The sequence below is a fragment of the Empidonax traillii genome, unplaced genomic scaffold (genome assembly GCF_003031625.1).
Source record: "Empidonax traillii isolate 1590-97213 ecotype Southwest subspecies unplaced genomic scaffold, ASM303162v1 scaffold33:size3420811, whole genome shotgun sequence".
NCBI lineage: Eukaryota > Metazoa > Chordata > Aves > Passeriformes > Tyrannidae > Empidonax > Empidonax traillii.
Window position 1 is genome coordinate 1,490,340 of NW_020955226.1, and position 17,449 is coordinate 1,507,788.

The following is a 17,449-nucleotide window of genomic DNA, read 5'->3' on the forward strand; positions in this document are numbered from 1 at the left end:
AACGTAAATCTGTTGATACTTAGCTTGATGGAACTGAGAACAACGTAAAAATTAGAAAGGGAATTAGAAATTCTGGAATTTATTCCAAGTCTGACCTGGTCTATGACACTGTATTATGCTATTGCTGCTTTGAAATTCTAAGCCAGCTAGTTTTTGTCTTATCCTTTCTTTTTCCACTCATAAAAATGTTCCAGATGTGTTACACTGATTGAATTCCTATGTTTAATCTTGTGAAAAACCTGAAAATAAAGATGTCAAGAAAGAAAGATGGGGATTTAGTTCTGCAACTTAAACAAATTATGGTTACCTGTGCTCACACGAAGAATGGTTTTGCATGAATTGCGTGCCTGTAGCAGTTACTTTTATAACAACCCCAAGATCCACTGGACCACGGCACAGATCCAGAACACACAGCAGAACACTAACAACTACAGTAATTGTTACAACAACTATGAATTGATAATAGTTGTAGAAAGAAAGATTTCTACAAAATGCCATCAGTGTGTCTTGCATCTCTAGATGAACGGGTAACGCAGTCTCACCACTGAGACTATGACAAGATCAGCCACATCTTCTTGGATAAAAAGAGAACAGCTTCCAGCAAATGTTCCAACAGTGCTTCCAACAACTTATTTCATATAGGTCACTGAAAACCCATCAAATGGTAACAATTTGTGGTCACTACTGACCTGGCCTGGATGCGAACTGGTGACCTAGAGATGAAAGGCTCTGTATCCTATTACCAACCCCTTGAGCTATCCAGTCCCCCTGGAAGGTTTTTTAAGAAAAGAAGAAAAGAAAATTAAAACTTTCAGAAGTCGTTTCCTGTTTGCATCTTGGTTTTGTTTGACGTTTTTCTCCCCACCAGTCTTGAGCCTTTCCCCTGTCATATTTATAATGTAAAGCTGCATTTTTACACTCTGGTCAGATGCTGGGCTGACTGTAAAGTCCACCTTAGGAAGAAGTCTTTAATTCCTTCAATATATTTGGACGTAATTGCTTTAACAGCGTTTTTCTGGTTTACTTTTTTTTTTTTTTTTGTATTTGCTTTGGGAATTGGCTGAGGATGTCAGGACAACCATGACATTAACTTACATACTATATATCCAAGGTAGCACCCATACATACACAGACAACACCTACACACATAAGGTACAGCAAAGGGACAGAAGAAAGGGAGAACCAATTGAAAAGTGAACTGAATGCAGAAAAGAGATCAATTAGCATTTCTTAATGAGTTAATTTAGGAAGTGAAAATTGTCATTCTCATCTTGTTGGGAAGAGTCTGTAGAAAATTAAAGGAAAATGTTGGCAACTACAGCTCTTATTTTTGCTAGTTCTTTAAGTCTAGATCAGATATATGTGATTCAGAATGTATTTTTTATTTCAAAAGGGTCTGTTCTCTTTGACCTATTTTCTGTTATTTCTTCTTACAGAATATAATGCCACTAAACTGGAAAAGGATGTTTGCATAGTTGTTTGGTTTTGTAGATTACCTATGTATTTCCTCAAGGCTGGGATGTTGTTGGTCAGGCTGACTCCAGTAAGCAATCTGCAAAAGCCCAAGTTGATTCTGCTTGTTCACCTTCCTATAGCTTCAGGTAGGTGGAACAGCAATAAGAGCAAGTGAGAAACAACACCTGATACCTACAAAGGGTCTCTAGAATATTTTTCATTTCAGTTGATATTCACCCAGGAATAAAAAATTGTCATGGGAAACCATGTCTCCTTTAGAACAAAGCAGTATTTCATATATAAACACAATTTTCATGCTTACATTTTCATAATATTTATCTTCGAACATCAGATTTATACATAAGATAAAATAATTGCTGCAATACTAATTGTCCCATCTTCTGGCTGATATGACTTTATGTCAAGACAAAGTAGTAGGCCAGTTCTTTTTTGTTGCTGTTTCTATCTTTTTTTTGGGCAAGTCTCCAAAGAAAACAATAAAAAGTAGAAAAAAATCAGTTTTTCTATCAGACCTGTTCGTATGTATAGAATGAGGATTGTGCAAAACACCAGCTTATCCCTGTTGTATGAATAGAATATTAGGAAGCTTTACTAGATTCAGTCTTGCTGTGGGAGACACAGATGAACACATAGTGAGATATAAACTTAGTTTAGTTCCCACAGCAAAATATTTTCCATAGATCCTGGCACCTCAGCAGCCACAGACTTTCTAGGAACTTCTACCTTGGAGCTGACTAATGGATATATCAGGGCCTCCTGAAATCTGTAACCAAACCATGAAAAATCTACTTATCCACTATCCCCATAACTTTTGCAGACTCTGTGAAGTGTGTTCCTGGTATAAATGAGGAGGAAGTTACCATCTTTGGGATGGAAGGGGAGATTATAGGATTGTGTCCGGAAAATTCTTCCCATTTAAAATGAAAAGTTGCCTCCACTTTGGAAGGTGTCACCTTCATAAGTTTATGCTTAAACAAGAAAAGTTCCCAAAGAGCTGCCAGAAAGACCATTTGCACTGAAAGATGAAGAAGTGAGCAAGTAGACATTGGTTTAGATTCATGGTACATCACATAGGTAAGATTGCTGGAATGAGCAGGAGGTGAGCCGTGAGTGAACAGGAATGGAGGCGCAGGTGATATACATGATCTGAGTTCAGCATGTTCTCATAGCTAACTTGGAAGACAACATACAAGGGAGGCTAGAAGATGCTGAAACCACACTGATTTGACTGAGTGGGTATCTAGAAACTATCTAGATTGTGTATTCTCTTTTGGTGTGGAAGAGCTGAGGCAAGGGTGCAAAAGACATAAAGAATACAGTAACTTTCCCAGTCAGGGGATCAAAAGAGCATCTGAGGCAAACCATGAAGAAAACCCATCCCTGAATCAAAACGATTACCACTATGGGTAATGATGCTGTAATAATGGCTTCCTGTTCTCTCTGGTACTATAAAAGTGATGATGGAAGCTGCCTTTCTCTGAAGTTAGAAGAGCTTCCTCTACAAATCATAACACAGCAGAGAGTAAGTGGGATTGGAGGAAATAGTTATGAGGCTTAATTTAGGAGTAGCTACGTCCATTGAATGTTTCTGTCACAGAAGCAAGGGAGGTACTGGACCTGTGGGCCAGCAGACTGAATACAAACACTGCCCAATGCACAGGATTAAGACTGATCCTCAGGAGAGGCTCTGGGACCTCTGCCACAGTTGCTTAGTGTGAGTTTTGGAGGTAGCCATGAAGGAAGATAACTGAAGATGCAATTCAAGAAAAATATTCCCACATAAGATACCCTGTCTCATCTGAGTGTATACATGGGGTTTGATGGAAGAGGGATGCCATGTATGGCTATACAAGGATTAAAAGTTCATTATGTTGAAACAACAAAGTATATGTGCATTGCCACAGCAGTAATGTAGATGGGAACTTTTATTCATAAATAATAAAGAAAATTTATCCTGTTTCGTCAATGCGTATAACAGGTAATAAAATATATGTGACAAAGCAGTCTAGCAGATGATGACAGAATGGGAAAAGAGGAAAGACAGCAAAGGAACTGAGAGAGAGATTGTAATAATTCTTTTGCCTCTAAACCACATATTTTCTCATTGAGTAGCTTGGAATGCATATGCTCTATCAGCTATGAACTGGCTGTAGAGACAACAGAGGATGAGAATTAAATATATCTGTGAGAGAAAGGGCAACCGACTTGACATGATAATTCCTCCCTAGATTAATGATTCTAGAGAGGAACTAGGAGAATTTTTAGATTCTAGGAATCTAAAAATGTAGATTAATCCAAGTAATTCAAACCTTCTCATTTTCAATTACTTACTCCTCTTTATTTTATCCTGATGAATTTCTTGCAAGAAACTAACTTCCATAACTTTGTCCCACAAACAGAAATCAGGGTGGTAGACCGTGTTGGTATGAATGTGTGATCTATAATCCACTAATTATATTCCATTGTTCCAGTATTTACCTCACTGCAAAAAGAAAATTCCCAACCCAAACAAAAAAAAGCCCACCAAAATGAAAATCAAATGCCCCCACTCCTCCAAATTAAAAACATAAAACCGCAAACCTCCTTAAAACCCCTTATATCAAATAAGAATTTCCCACAACCCAATTGATGTCTGTTGTCTTGTTACCACTGGGCACATCTAAGAAGAGTCTGGCTTTGTCTTTTATCTATCTTCGAACCAAAATTAGAGTAATTTTATGGATTTGCCTTTAAGAAGTGCATAGTAAAAGAACTACTTTGCCACACAGCTTGCCTTAATGCTATGTACATATATAAAATTTATTCTTAACTACATGATCTATGATTATGTAAGGCCAGAATTAAATAACATTTAGAAAAATGTTTAGAAAAATTAAAAGAAAATAGAAAAAAAAGAAACCGAAAATCTTTTTCTAGCAAACTAATGTTATGAGTAATGATCACTGAAAAGTAGTAAATTGAAAGTTTGTAGAAGTAAATTATGATAGCGGGACTATACCATTCTTTAAATTAATTTTAAAAAATGCACAAAAAATAATATCCTGAAATAAATAATAAATGCATTTTGTCATTTTTAGAACTGACATGAGAAGCATCTCATATGAATCAATTTAAAAAAATTATTTATGACCAGATCTTCATTTTTTTAGTAAAATGAAGATTGTATTGGGAATACACAATGAAGATTATTTGAAAACTACAATTTAAAGCACTGATTGTAAAGAAAAAGTTGGATTTAACTGAGTATGCAAAGGCAGGCAGGTGGTAAGAACCAAAGAGCCCTGACAAGGAGTTACAAGTAAATCTTAATTTGAACATTAATGAACAAATAAAGATGAAGTAAGACATAAAAAAATCTCAGAGAAAAAGAAAATCACTCCTTTAACAAGAAAATTACTGAATTTTGTACTTTTCTGTAATCAGTAACATACAATCTGACTGAAGAGTACTCCTGATAGTGAATTTTATCTTCAAAGAAAGCAAAATATTTCCTCAAACATTTAACGCACAAATTATTTTTATAACACTTTGTGCTGGAGAAATTTCATGCTATTGGGTGGTGAGTTTATATCTTGAAATGCTGCAGTTGTTAGCAGATAAGTTCAGCTAGATGATTCTGCAGTTCTGTTCTAGCTTTTATATGAAAATATAACTTGGTTAAAGTAGCAACACAAGCATTTGTTATTCATGTAACAGCCTATTAAAGGCAAGCTACGCTGTTGGATTTAACAAAAGACTGGAGGTTCTGGAGCAGCCTGATTCTGTTTTTCAGTAGAAATCAAGTATACAGCAAAGTACTTTTGAAGAAAACATAGAAGAAAACACATAATTTAACATACTGAATGATAAAATACAATAATTATCTGCCAAGCAATAAATCACATGACTCCGTTTGTCTGAGAAGAGTCGGTAAATATCGTGAAGAAACATGAGCATGAAAATAGAGTAATTACTTGATGTGGGAACAGTATCTTTGTATTTCACGGAATGCAGTGAACACACGCCAACTTTTTGCCCTTCCTGTTGCATTAATGTTATTGACCGTTACACGCCCTGTAACATTCCCAATTAAAATGCAAACTATATTATGTATCCCATTCAAATTTCATTAAATTTTGATTCTAAAAGTAAGGATTTTCTTTAAGATACAACAAACAGAAATTTGGAAAAAAATCATATCAGTTTCAATTATATCATATACTTCTTCAATAGTCCTCTTCTAATTGCAGAACTATAATCCAAAAAATTGCTGGGATATTTCCTGTATGATTTATGAACATCTATACACAGAGTCTTCTGACACTAAAGTTTGTAAAGCTTTTAATTGTCTTTCAGGAGACATAAGATGTTTCATAGACTCCTTAAAACTCAGAGGTAATGAATAAGATCACAGTCCTCAAAGAATCCCTGGAAGTTCAAAATCAAGAGAAACTTGCAGAAAATAATGAATAAACTTCCTTGAGAGTGAATACATAATCCTTAACTGTGAGATGATAAATTTACACTGAAGGCAGTTTATGCTGATACATCATTTACACTGAAGCTATAAAAAAATCCTGCACTAATGATACCCTCTTACAGCTGGTGCTTGCAAGGGTTCTAGTTCTAAGAAGTGGATTTTTCTAATGATTATAATGAATGCAAATTTTTTACATCACTGACATGTCTCCTGCAGGACATTTCTAAACTCTAAGGAAGATAATATTGGCATTTTATCAAAATTACAGAAACTAGTTTCCAACACAGGCCAAAGAATACTAACTTCAGATTGCAAGAAAGGATTATATATATATGTTGTTTCATGTTGTCTGTATACACTTGGAGTGATTTACTTAATCACAGTCACACTTGGAGTGATTTATTTAATGTAACATATAGAGGTTTTAAAATTATGCAGAAATGTATATTGCAATTGTAGAAATATGTATAGTTGTGACTATTCAGATCACAGTGTTTTGGTGTGGGCTTAATGTATTAAGAGTAATGTGCAAAACTTTCTACAGCATATTTTTAAATATATATAGCAATAAATTGAGTAACAGAGTAAAGCATGGATCTTTCCAAAACAATGTAAAAGCCAGATTCAAATTTTTAAAGAAAGCCAATTTTTATCTCAGTTTAAAAAGCAACTAAAAATATTAAAATAGCTGAGATACCTTCTCCTCGAGGAACTCTAAATAACAATACTGATTTGCTCAAAAGTTTTCATGTTATTTCTGTAACATAAAAAATTTCAAAGCATTATTTCCAAAGACTTGAAGTGATTTAGGAGTGTAGGGTGAATATAATATTACTTTGCCGGTACTGGGATTCTCAAATATGATTGTCTCTCCTTCTAACCCTAAAATATACAATGCAGTGATTAGTCAGACTGTACTCATTAAGGGTAGAAAAGGGGAAATACTGTACCCATAATACAGATAAGGGGAGGAACCAGGGGTCCACCCCATCCAAGCTGAAAGGTTATCCTATATGAAATAGAAATATATAGCCTGTTATTAGTTGTGAATCTGTAATGACAGACACTTGATGTTATGTTTTATAACTCAACTATATGAGAAATGTTTCTTTTATACAAATGAAGGTTTGAGTACTCTTGAAATTTCCTCATTATCACTTTCCTTGTAAGGAAATCTAAGGAATAGCCAGTAAATTTTACAGGATATTTAAGACATAAAATACTCTAATTTAGTTTTATAAGTTATGAAATTGGACTGGAAATTTGAAATACAGTAAATGTTTAAAGCCATCAGCCAGAAATATGCATAAGGCATGCAAAACTGAAAGTGCAAGTGGATTTCAGATTGTTTGCTGCCTTCTACTATTTCTCTAATAAATAAATCAAGCACGGCATGACATGCTTTATTTTGTGAAATTAGACACAAATGCATGCTTTATTGTCACTTAATTCTCTAACTCAGCAAAGCAATGTATACTCAGTATTCTACATTTACAGGTAGCATACCAATTCAGGACTAGCGCAAAAGCATTATATTGCAAGTACTAGAAAGCTAAACAAAAAGCAATGGGTATATTCAAATCTCAGTTTGCAGCTACTTCTGCTTAGTGCATACACTAATTGAGATGAGAATATAAACCCTAAGACAGAAATTTAAATTAAATTAAAGCAATTCTTTACTTTGCCTTCCAGCATCTGGATGGAGTTGGTTTTGAGATTCGCTATAGAAAGTATTAAATATTTTAGACTTCAGTATACTAGAGATATACTAAATGCCTTTAAAATGGCAAAAGTCACTTCAGTGCTTAAGGCAAGCACAGGCTATGGATCACTTGTACCCTTTTTTGGTGCAAGAGATTCATATATCTCATATTCCCTTTGGAAAGAGAATTTATCCCATTTATGAAGCATAATTATGAAATTAGGCTGTAACTACAGAGTATAGCTGTAGACTTCTAAGAATGTAACTTAAAATGTGAATTGTATTTCATATTTTGGGATAACAGAATAGTCATTAGTATTTACTGATTGTGTAAAATGCTGTGTTCTTCCAATTCCCCAGAAGGGTAAACTTACATAAGAAAAACATTGGTTGATTTAAAGTAGTTGAGAACTTGGTAGCTTGTTTTACAAAATGATGCAGAGCTTTTTATATACATGGACTTCTGTGGAATACTTAAGATATTTTATATTTTCAAGGCAAAATTTGCACAGCTCTGAACATGGGGTAAACATTAAAATTTAAATACATGCTGAATAAAAAGTCAGCTTGTTTTATCACAGCTCAGTGTAGGTATGGGCAATATAGGAAAACAAAGAGGGATGATTTATTTTTACTTTCTGCAGGTAGAGAAAAAAAAATCTCTTTTTATTAATTCTTGTGCAGTGAACTCAGTTTCTGAGAAGACTGCAATCTGACTATAGTCTTACCATGAGCTGGTCAATTATTTATTATTTGAATCTTTTTACTGTTCGTGAGTCATTCATAAAGTAATGCCAACAACTGTCAGTGAGCTGTTATGAATACTTGCCAAGTACTTTGGAAAACAAAACATTTTCAGAAGTTCATGTAACTAATAGTAAATATAAGGCCTATGTAATTGGCCAGTCAAATTTGCTAAGTGATGGGAATCAGGCACTTCATTGACTGTCATTAATATTGGAGGACAGTGCTGAAACCTTTTTGCTTTTCCAAGCTTGTCTGTGATTCCTGCACAGTAAATTGCTCATGAATTATTCATGTTCTGTAGCTGAAATTCTATCATATGATTGGGCTTCTGGCATAATTTAGTAGTTATTCAGCAAGAAATAAGGGATAGCAGTAAATAGGTTTCTAATAACAGGTACTTTTCTTTGAGCATAAATATCCTAAATTTTTTTAAGAGGAAAGTTTACTAAGGCAATCATGTAAGGATACAGAAAAATTGAATAAAACATATGGCAATCAATTTTGATATCATCTTTCTAGAAATGACCTTTTTTTCCAATATAATTTTTAAAGCTGCTTTTTTTTTCCTTCCTGTGTAATGTCTATACTGGTCTCCCAGTCCTCCTGCAGCTGACCAGAACGTTATTAAAAAAGTAAAGCTGACAGCAGTTTCATGACATTTCTCTGCACAAAACCACATACATTTTTCTGAATGTTCATGAACAGTATGTACAAAGAGAGACAAAGAGAAAATGGCTAAATCAAATAGTTGTACATTCTGTAGTACTTGACCAGCTCTTACCCTGCTGAATTCACGAGTTTCAAATAAGCAGAAAACTGTTAAAATTCAATTTGCTGTATGAAGCTGAAATTTATTAATCTAGTAATCATTGGTTAGTGATATATTTTCTGCTGCATTCTGAAGTAGAGATAGGTAGTCTACTGAACACAGTTCAAGGAAAAGAATTTGAAGCTTCAATTGGAATTCATTAAACTTAGATTTCTTTCTGAATACAGTATATTCCAGCCTATTCCACTGGTTTATAATTGACTGGAAATTCATTATTGCATTGTTTCCTCTTATGTTTCCATGAAGTAGGAAAAAGCATTCTCTTAAAATATATTTCATTGACATGCATATAGAGTTAGTTTGTATTCAGTGGCTTTAAGGAACAGAAGGTATAAACAAATGAAAAAATAAGTTAAAATGCCTTCTTGAGTGAGATGAATAGAAAGCAGGGCCTCTAAATTACTCAGAGTAGTAAGAAATGACCTTAGATGCATTGTATTGAATACTGAATAGAGATTATTTGAAATAAAAAAAAGCATTTACCTTACAAAGAGAATAATTTCATAGAGAAATCAAATTACTTGATTTGCTTTTTTAAGTCAGCCAAACTCAGAAATAGATTTAAACCACTAGTGGGTATGAATATATCTGTAATACCACCTGGTAAAATTCAGCGGGGTTAGACTTAAGGGAGTTTATCAAATATAGAGAAAAATGAAAAAAAATTCAAATTTTAACAGACAGTATCTTTAACTGATGCTAAATTAGATTCCTGTATCAATATTGTAGTATGTATATCAGTAAAAAATGAATATAATTTTGTTACATTTGTTTCATTTTTAAGAGTCTGTTACGTGAGTTCATAGTTGATAATTTCAAAGACTTATATGAAGAACTCCTGAGATTGGCTAGAAAGTAAAGTAATCTTAATGAATGTAACTTCTATGTGACACTGCATATGGATTTAGGTGAATTGATGAAGCTTTTTGCTTATCTGTTAGTAAAAGATATGCGATAAAAAGATAGTGCAGCCTTTCTGCATGGACTTTTCATTCCTTATTCTGCATGCATGTATTTCTTCTATGCATGCATAGTTTCAGATTCTTTCATGTTGTCTTACCCTCATGCCTTCAAATCGTGACAAAGCTCTTAGAGGTCTCAAAGCTCTTAGTGTCCTAAGGGACTTAATGGCACCAAGTTCAGAGTAACCCAATGCATTTGCTGTTAAGCTAACCAAAGAGACCTATATGAAAACAGGAAAGTAAAAATTATTATATTGTACATACTACTTTACGTACCATAGATGTGAGATATACACTTCTTTAGAAGGTTCTAATTTTGGACCACTTTCTTCAGGAATAGAGAGTCTTTCAAATAAAAAAAAAAAAAAAGAAGAAGAAAAAAGTAATATGAAAGAAGAAGAGGTAAATAAAAAAATAGCATAACTAATATCTGGAAACATTAATATTTCTGAATTTCATATTTTGCTAGTGATTTGTGGGCATTTAAAACAACAAAAAGCAAATTAAATTAATCTCTCCTTTTTACCAATTTAGGTATTGCTCTCACTTTTTGTTTTACATTTCTCTTGGGATCAATAATTATGGTTGATAATATCCATTTGATTGCCCACAACTGAAAGGAAACTGATTGCAGTTTGGGTTGAACTAACAGATGGGTCACAGAGCACTATTGCTTCTCTGGAAATTGGTAGAAAGGATTAACTTTTCTATAATCAGTTATACTTACTAATTCTTTTGCCTGACTGCTGAATTTATGTGTTTTACAAGCTTGACATTGACCTGGATTATGTTGTTTCTAAGATCTTATAAGAACAGTTCCATAGGTGGCAGAACTCGACAGGCCTTTAAATATTCCATGTCCCTACATTACCTCAGTGCAAAATACCACAGTCTCCATATTTGCTATGGCTCTTGTCCAAAATATTACCTTCTATTTGTTTCCCATTTCCCCTAAATGTTCCTTCATTATGCTGTTCTAATTCCTTAACTATTTATTTGGCTAAAAATAGCATAATGTTCTCATGTACTCTTTCATTATAAGAAAAAAATATATCAGGTAAAGAGAACTCTAGGACAGTGCTTTTTATGAACCATATTTAAAACCAATCTTTAGCTTTGAAATCTTTAGCTTTTTTGTACTTGTCAATTGAGCTCTAGCAACCCACAAATCTAGGTTCTTAGGATATCTGAATTTCTTTCTCCAGCACACTCCTCAAACTACTAAAAACTTTTAAGCTGCCATGTTCTGAAACAAAATTAAACATCTTTGTAAAAGATGTGTAAATCCAAGATTTGATCACCAGCTTATTGAGACACTTGAATACATGCTATACCTTCACACAATGTATTCAAATTTTCACTTTCACAAGATGGTTGTTTGCAATATTATGATTTAAATAAGGTCAAATATTAGAGAAAACTAGTTTAGAAAAGGAACAGCTGCTTCTGGTAGATCAGACATCCATCTAACTGCTGCATTCAACTTAGACCACAGCAGGAGGAATGGTGGGTCTGAAGGTGGAATGAGCAGCCCAGGCCAGAATGGAGGACAGCATGGCCTCTTTCAACAGCAGTGTTGGGATAAACCCTTTAACTGCTTGTGGGGTTGCTAAGTCAGGTCCTGCTGTTACCAGGAGAATTTTCAGTCTTTCCTAACTCTGTGGTATAACAAGGCAGTGCTGCAAGTATAAAGTGAAAGACAGAGTAAAATGGAATTTTTCTAGCTACCTTACTTTTTAAATCAAAAGTAAACTGGTTGGCAGTAATAGATATTATGGTTGCAAAGAGAGTAATTTAAAAAATATTCAGATAAATATAAAAGTATCACCTAGGAAATACGCTACATACATCGACAATCAGGAAGTCCAGCCAGCACCAGGCGTTAGTAAAGTATGTTTGGTAGCCATAGGCCACCCACTTCAGCAGCATTTCCAATATGAAGATGTAAGTGAAGACCTTGTCAGCATATTCCAGCATGGTCTTGATAGTTTTTCGTTGTTCAATATATATGTCTTCAAAAGCCTGAGAGTATAAACATTCAAAGACATGTTATTTTTGGTACTGCACGTACTTCAGGTTGCAACAAAACAAACCAAAAAAAGGCAACAAAAAAAGGAAACAATCTTCAAGAAAAGGCATGGATATGTCGCTTCTATCCAATGCTTTTTTTTCTGCTAACCTCAGCATATACCTGTTTCCCCCTGTGGAACTATATTTCCAGCTTACAGGAGGAAGAAGCAGATACTACACAGCAACTGCTTCACTGGGCAGGGATTTTTATTTATTTATTTATTGCTGATGGTGAATTATTCTTCTCAGATCATTTTCTGTACTGAAAAATAGCATTGATTCTGCATGTTGTGCCTGAACTGAATTCTACTCAGATAATTTGGTTTATATGTAGGTAGATCCAATTTCAAAATCCAGGGTCGTAGCTATTTAAATTTTCAGGACAGAAGGTCAATTGACCTTTTGTTTTTAAGTTCTATTGCTTTTTGAAAATGTTAAGGTATAAATCATAGAATAACTTCTTCCTTTCTTAAAAGAAATTATTTAAATCAAATACCTGCTTTACTGTATTATTCACATTTTATGAGATGCATAAAATTTCTGAGCTCCGTGCAATGGTATTTATACTTTTTGTGGCATTTTTTTAAGCATTTGAAAAAACAAATAGTTTTTTATTTTAATAAGTTTTTTCTGTCTCCAAAATATTTTTCCTTTAATTTCTTTCAAATTTCAATTACACTATTATTTGTTATGGAGAATGACCAATTTCATCAGACTGAAAGAGCGGGAAAATTATGCCAGCTTGAAAAGATTTGGATATTTATTGGTACTAACATTTATTTTTACTCAGCCTGCTTTTGAATAACTTTTCATCGATCAGTTCAAATGTTTGTATATCAGTCATCAAACTAACAACTGTGTACCAGTAATTCTGGATACTTAGATCAGGCACTAGGTAACCTGACACTCATATGTGTTCACTGAAAACTTTATCTCACAGAACTGGGAAGTCAACAGATATCATTTCCCTTGTATAGGTGTGTGTGCCAGAGGCTGAGCCAGCAGCGCTCCTGGCAGCTGGAACTATGTTGGCTCCCTGACTGCCCCTGGGGTGGGGGTTTGGAAGCAGTTTGCAGCCTGCCTGTGTCTGCCAGATTTCCTGGCTGTGGTGACAGTGAGATTTGTCTGGAGCACAGTCTTGGGGTGAACATTGGGATTCAGTACTGGCAGATCCAAAAAGACCTTTTCACTATCACAAAAGAATTTGGAGGGAGAGCTGGGTCTCACATCTGCAGAGACTTGAGCTAATCCATGGTCTGCAAAGCCTTTTCACAAAATAAAGGTTTTGTGGATGATGCACCTTAGGTTCACAAACACAAGGTGCTAACACCATGGGATCTCATCTCAAACTTCCTCTGAATATCGTGACAGAAATTCACCTTTATCAGATCTCTTTCTAGTACTTCTCTCTCATTTAAATTCTTGTCAGTGAAGATTTTCTCCACTTGGTTACACGAGCCAAAATTCAGTACTGTAGGCTTGAATTTTTTGTTATTTGGATGGCTTTAAATGACAGGGAAAGTGTCCTCTGATGTTGAGTAAGAGTTGTTTTTTTGTTGGATGCACTGACATTAAGCACAGCAAAAGCAGAATAATTCTTAGAGATGTAACTGGAACTAGTGATAGGTATAATCATAAACTGCTAACCATCAACAGTAGTTTAAAGTGCTGGGAATGGTCTAAAGAGTTCATAATACAATTTTGCAGAACAAAACTTTTATTATGTAGGGACTTCAGTAACTTCCCAAAGGGTAATTGCATCTACCAGGGTAGATGCTGGATATACTCATTATCTCAGAGCAAGTAGTTTGCCTAAGAAACGTTACCTTACTATATATCCGAGCTCGCCTATATTTCACAGTCCATCTCCAATTGCTTTATTCTTTTTCATTATTTTTATTTTTGAAATCATGTATTACTGCTATGTTTTGTTTCATTTGTTGTAACAGATTTATATTATGGTTGGCTTCTTTTTCTTCTACCCTTACATGTTTGTTAAAGCAAATTCATGTTCTTACAGATGTCCCTCTAGTCTGCATCAGTATGAGTCAGTAAAAGCTGAATTGCAAGCCTAAGTAAGAAATTCTTAGTCTTAGAAAGGAATCATTAAAAATACATGGTCTTAATCTTTCTTTCTGTTCTAGCACGTAACATTTATAAGACTGCATAAGCCAGCCCTGGCTCTTGAAAGCTATGGTGAACTGTTTATGCCATTACAGTTAGTTCCAAATTCTCCAACAGTGATAGTTCTTTCTCCTGAGTTACACCAGTAAACACCAGTGAAAAGAGAGAGGAAACTCAAATAACAAAGTTAAAAATGTTCTCTTTTTCACACGTGGTTCCTCTCTCTGCCTCTGCATGATCACCTTCAGCAATGGACTTAGGCTTTCTCTAATCACTTACATCCATTCTTTTTTACTACATATTGCTGAGAAGAGATGTTTTTGCCATTTTTTTCAAAAATTTGACTAAAATTTAGTCCTGTCATTTGAAGACATGGAACTGTGTAAAGTTAGAACAACTTCTAAGGAGTTTTCTGACAACAGTGATACATTCTGTTCATGTTTTACTTACCAGAGCTCCACTGCTGAGGAGAATCATAAAGACAATGAAAGTCTCAAACCAGTTGTGTTCGACAATCCTGAAGCAGGTTTTTCTAAGGTTCCACCACTGCTTTCCTCTCCCTTCTTCTATACTTACTTGACAGCACTTGAACCTTCTTACACAGCCTTTAGAACAGTGTATGTAAAGAGAGAGAGGAAAAAAAGATTTTTTTTGACTTGCATTCATTTTGGTTATGCATTTTGGTAATTATACAGTGCTATTTTACAGAAGCTGTGCTTTTAATAAAAACCGAATAGATTTTCAGCTAGGCGACCTTCTCATCCAAATATCAAGTAGGTTTATGTAGTAAGATATGGGCAAGTGATATTAAATTGTACCCTCTTTCGTTCTGGATGCTCAATTCAGACAGTGTTGCATTCATTTAATGAAAAAAATCTAAGCCTCTTAGCTGAGTTCTGGGCTTTTCTGTACCAGCTAACCTCTCAAACTCGTGCTCCCAATTTATTTAAGCTTTTATGATTTCCTCCTGACTTTTGTTTCTTCTTTCTTTTATGTAGAAAAATACTAGCTAACAATAATGGTATTTTCCTCTCCAAATTCTAGACTTGCAAGTTCAATACAAATTTCTAAAGAATGATCTGTTATCATATCCAGAAATAACCCAACAGGACAGTAGCATTTATGCTCCAGTATCTAAATCTAACTGTTGCCTACAGACACCAGAAAAGGCCTTTCTGTTATTACATTACTGTTTTAAACATATTTCTTTCCCTACCTTCTTCACATGCACACATCCGTAAGGTTTCTCAAAAGGAAATGTCATTGGAAAAGCATTTATGACCAGATTCTGAATTTTTGAATTTTGGTTTTATTGCATTGTGGGCCAATAGAAGGAAGAATAAAAAGTGAAGGAGTCTACAAGGTAAAATTCTTCTTGCCCCAGGTGGCACACAAGGCTCTTCCTTCTTCTTTTGTCAATTTACAGAAGATTCATTTAGTGTTTTGCACAAAACTATCTAGGTGCAGTTTTTATTTGTCATTCAACAGCTGTATCAGTAATGTATACTTTATAAAGCACTTTGATAGATATCTATGAAGAACATTTTAAAAATAATGTTGTTATCTAAGAGACTGTAACTGAACTCAAAGTACAGTAACTCATACTAAAATACAACTTTCAATAATGTATTTTTTGTGTTTTTAAAATAGTGATACATTTCTGATAAAATGTTTTCTTAATTGTTTACCTGATATATAGTATAATTGCAGTCTCAGTATCCATGTGATATATTACAGACTAATACTACTGCTAATAATCAAAGTCTAAACATTAACAAAAGAGAAATATGATCCATACATCTTAATACTTAATTTAAATACAAAATTATTCATTATTCTATTAATAAGAATTATTAGTATTTTTGTTCCAAACACCTTCTGTGAAGCAGGCTTCTGGCTCCTGGGCTTCTTCAGGTTCAGCTTCTGGTTGTTCTTCTGCAGGAAGTCCAATATCAACTGTGCTACCTTCAGATGAACTAGATGAATTTAACTTCTGTAAAGGAAAGAAGCACCACAAATTCACGGTTACTAATTTTAAGGCAAATATTATTTGGTTCTGGGATAAGTAAATAATTAGGCAATGTTTTTGAATGTTCTAGAATTCAACACAAGTAAATTGCTGATAAACATCTGTGAAATTTGTACAGTCTTTGGTTTTCCTTCTACATTGTATGGATCTATTAAATGGAAGGTGTATCAGTGATAGATAAGACTTTAAACAAAATTATGCTTTAAACTGAAAAATATGGGTGATAATGCTGAACCTGCAAAGATTTATGAGCACAACAAGCCAAAAATGGTAATGATGTCTTGACCTACACAGAAATAATGAAGCTTAAATAATTACACAGGAATCTGTAACGTCTACTGAAAAATCAGGTAAGAGTCTAAAAATAACTACATAAATGAGATGGGAGCTCAGAGGAATGAGGGCAAAAAAGCAGAGAAGACCATACTTCAGAGGTAAATAACAACTAAACTCTTACTAAAGCAGGCTTAGTAGTAAGTCAGAAGTGTCATAGTACTTTTTCAATGGGATAAAAGGTAGCCCTGTTCCTACATGTAGCAGCACCTCAACAGAAAGCTTTTCTAAACTTAGTTTATTTCTAAAAGGAATCAATTCTCCATTGGTCAGTCATGAACCAACTTGAGTCACTCTATTTGACTGCCTACTCTATGATGGTTTGGAAGATTAGACTGACTAGTATTAAGGTAATTGTGGGGAGAATAGATGATTAACCATTATTTTCTCCAAAGAATCTTTGCTTAAATGTTTTATTTTGAAATTCTTTATGCTGGGAGTAGTTCATAGTGTGCTCAAATAAATTTTTAGAACCTCTGTTGTAACAGTGGTTCAGAAGTGTAAGGGAAAGCCAAATCATAAAGGTTTTGGTTATAGTTAACAGGAAAAGAATTATTAACACTTCAGATATTAATTGAAAATGAGAGCAATGCTGTCTCTGAAATAGCTTTCTGGGTGGAAAGGCTGTTTTGTACAGGTCTCCCTTCTTGGGGGAGGATCTGAAGATAGCGCTTGGCTTAACACCAGGTTTTTGTTGAGAGCACTGGAGGGCTTATGC

General features: G+C 34.3%; 1 protein-coding gene across 1 annotated transcript in view; it reads right to left on the minus strand.

Annotated features, from left to right (window-relative positions):
- The window catches only part of SCN1A (sodium voltage-gated channel alpha subunit 1), a 91,931-nt gene that overhangs the window by 14,571 nt on the left and 59,911 nt on the right, over nt 1-17,449 (minus strand). The window contains exons 18-21 of the mRNA XM_027911473.1: nt 16,245-16,362; nt 14,820-14,974; nt 12,024-12,197; nt 10,274-10,396 (exon numbers count right to left, since the gene is read on the minus strand). Of these exons, the coding sequence (XP_027767274.1) occupies nt 10,274-10,396; nt 12,024-12,197; nt 14,820-14,974; nt 16,245-16,362 (570 nt within the window). The remainder of the gene's footprint in view (nt 1-10,273; nt 10,397-12,023; nt 12,198-14,819; nt 14,975-16,244; nt 16,363-17,449) is intronic.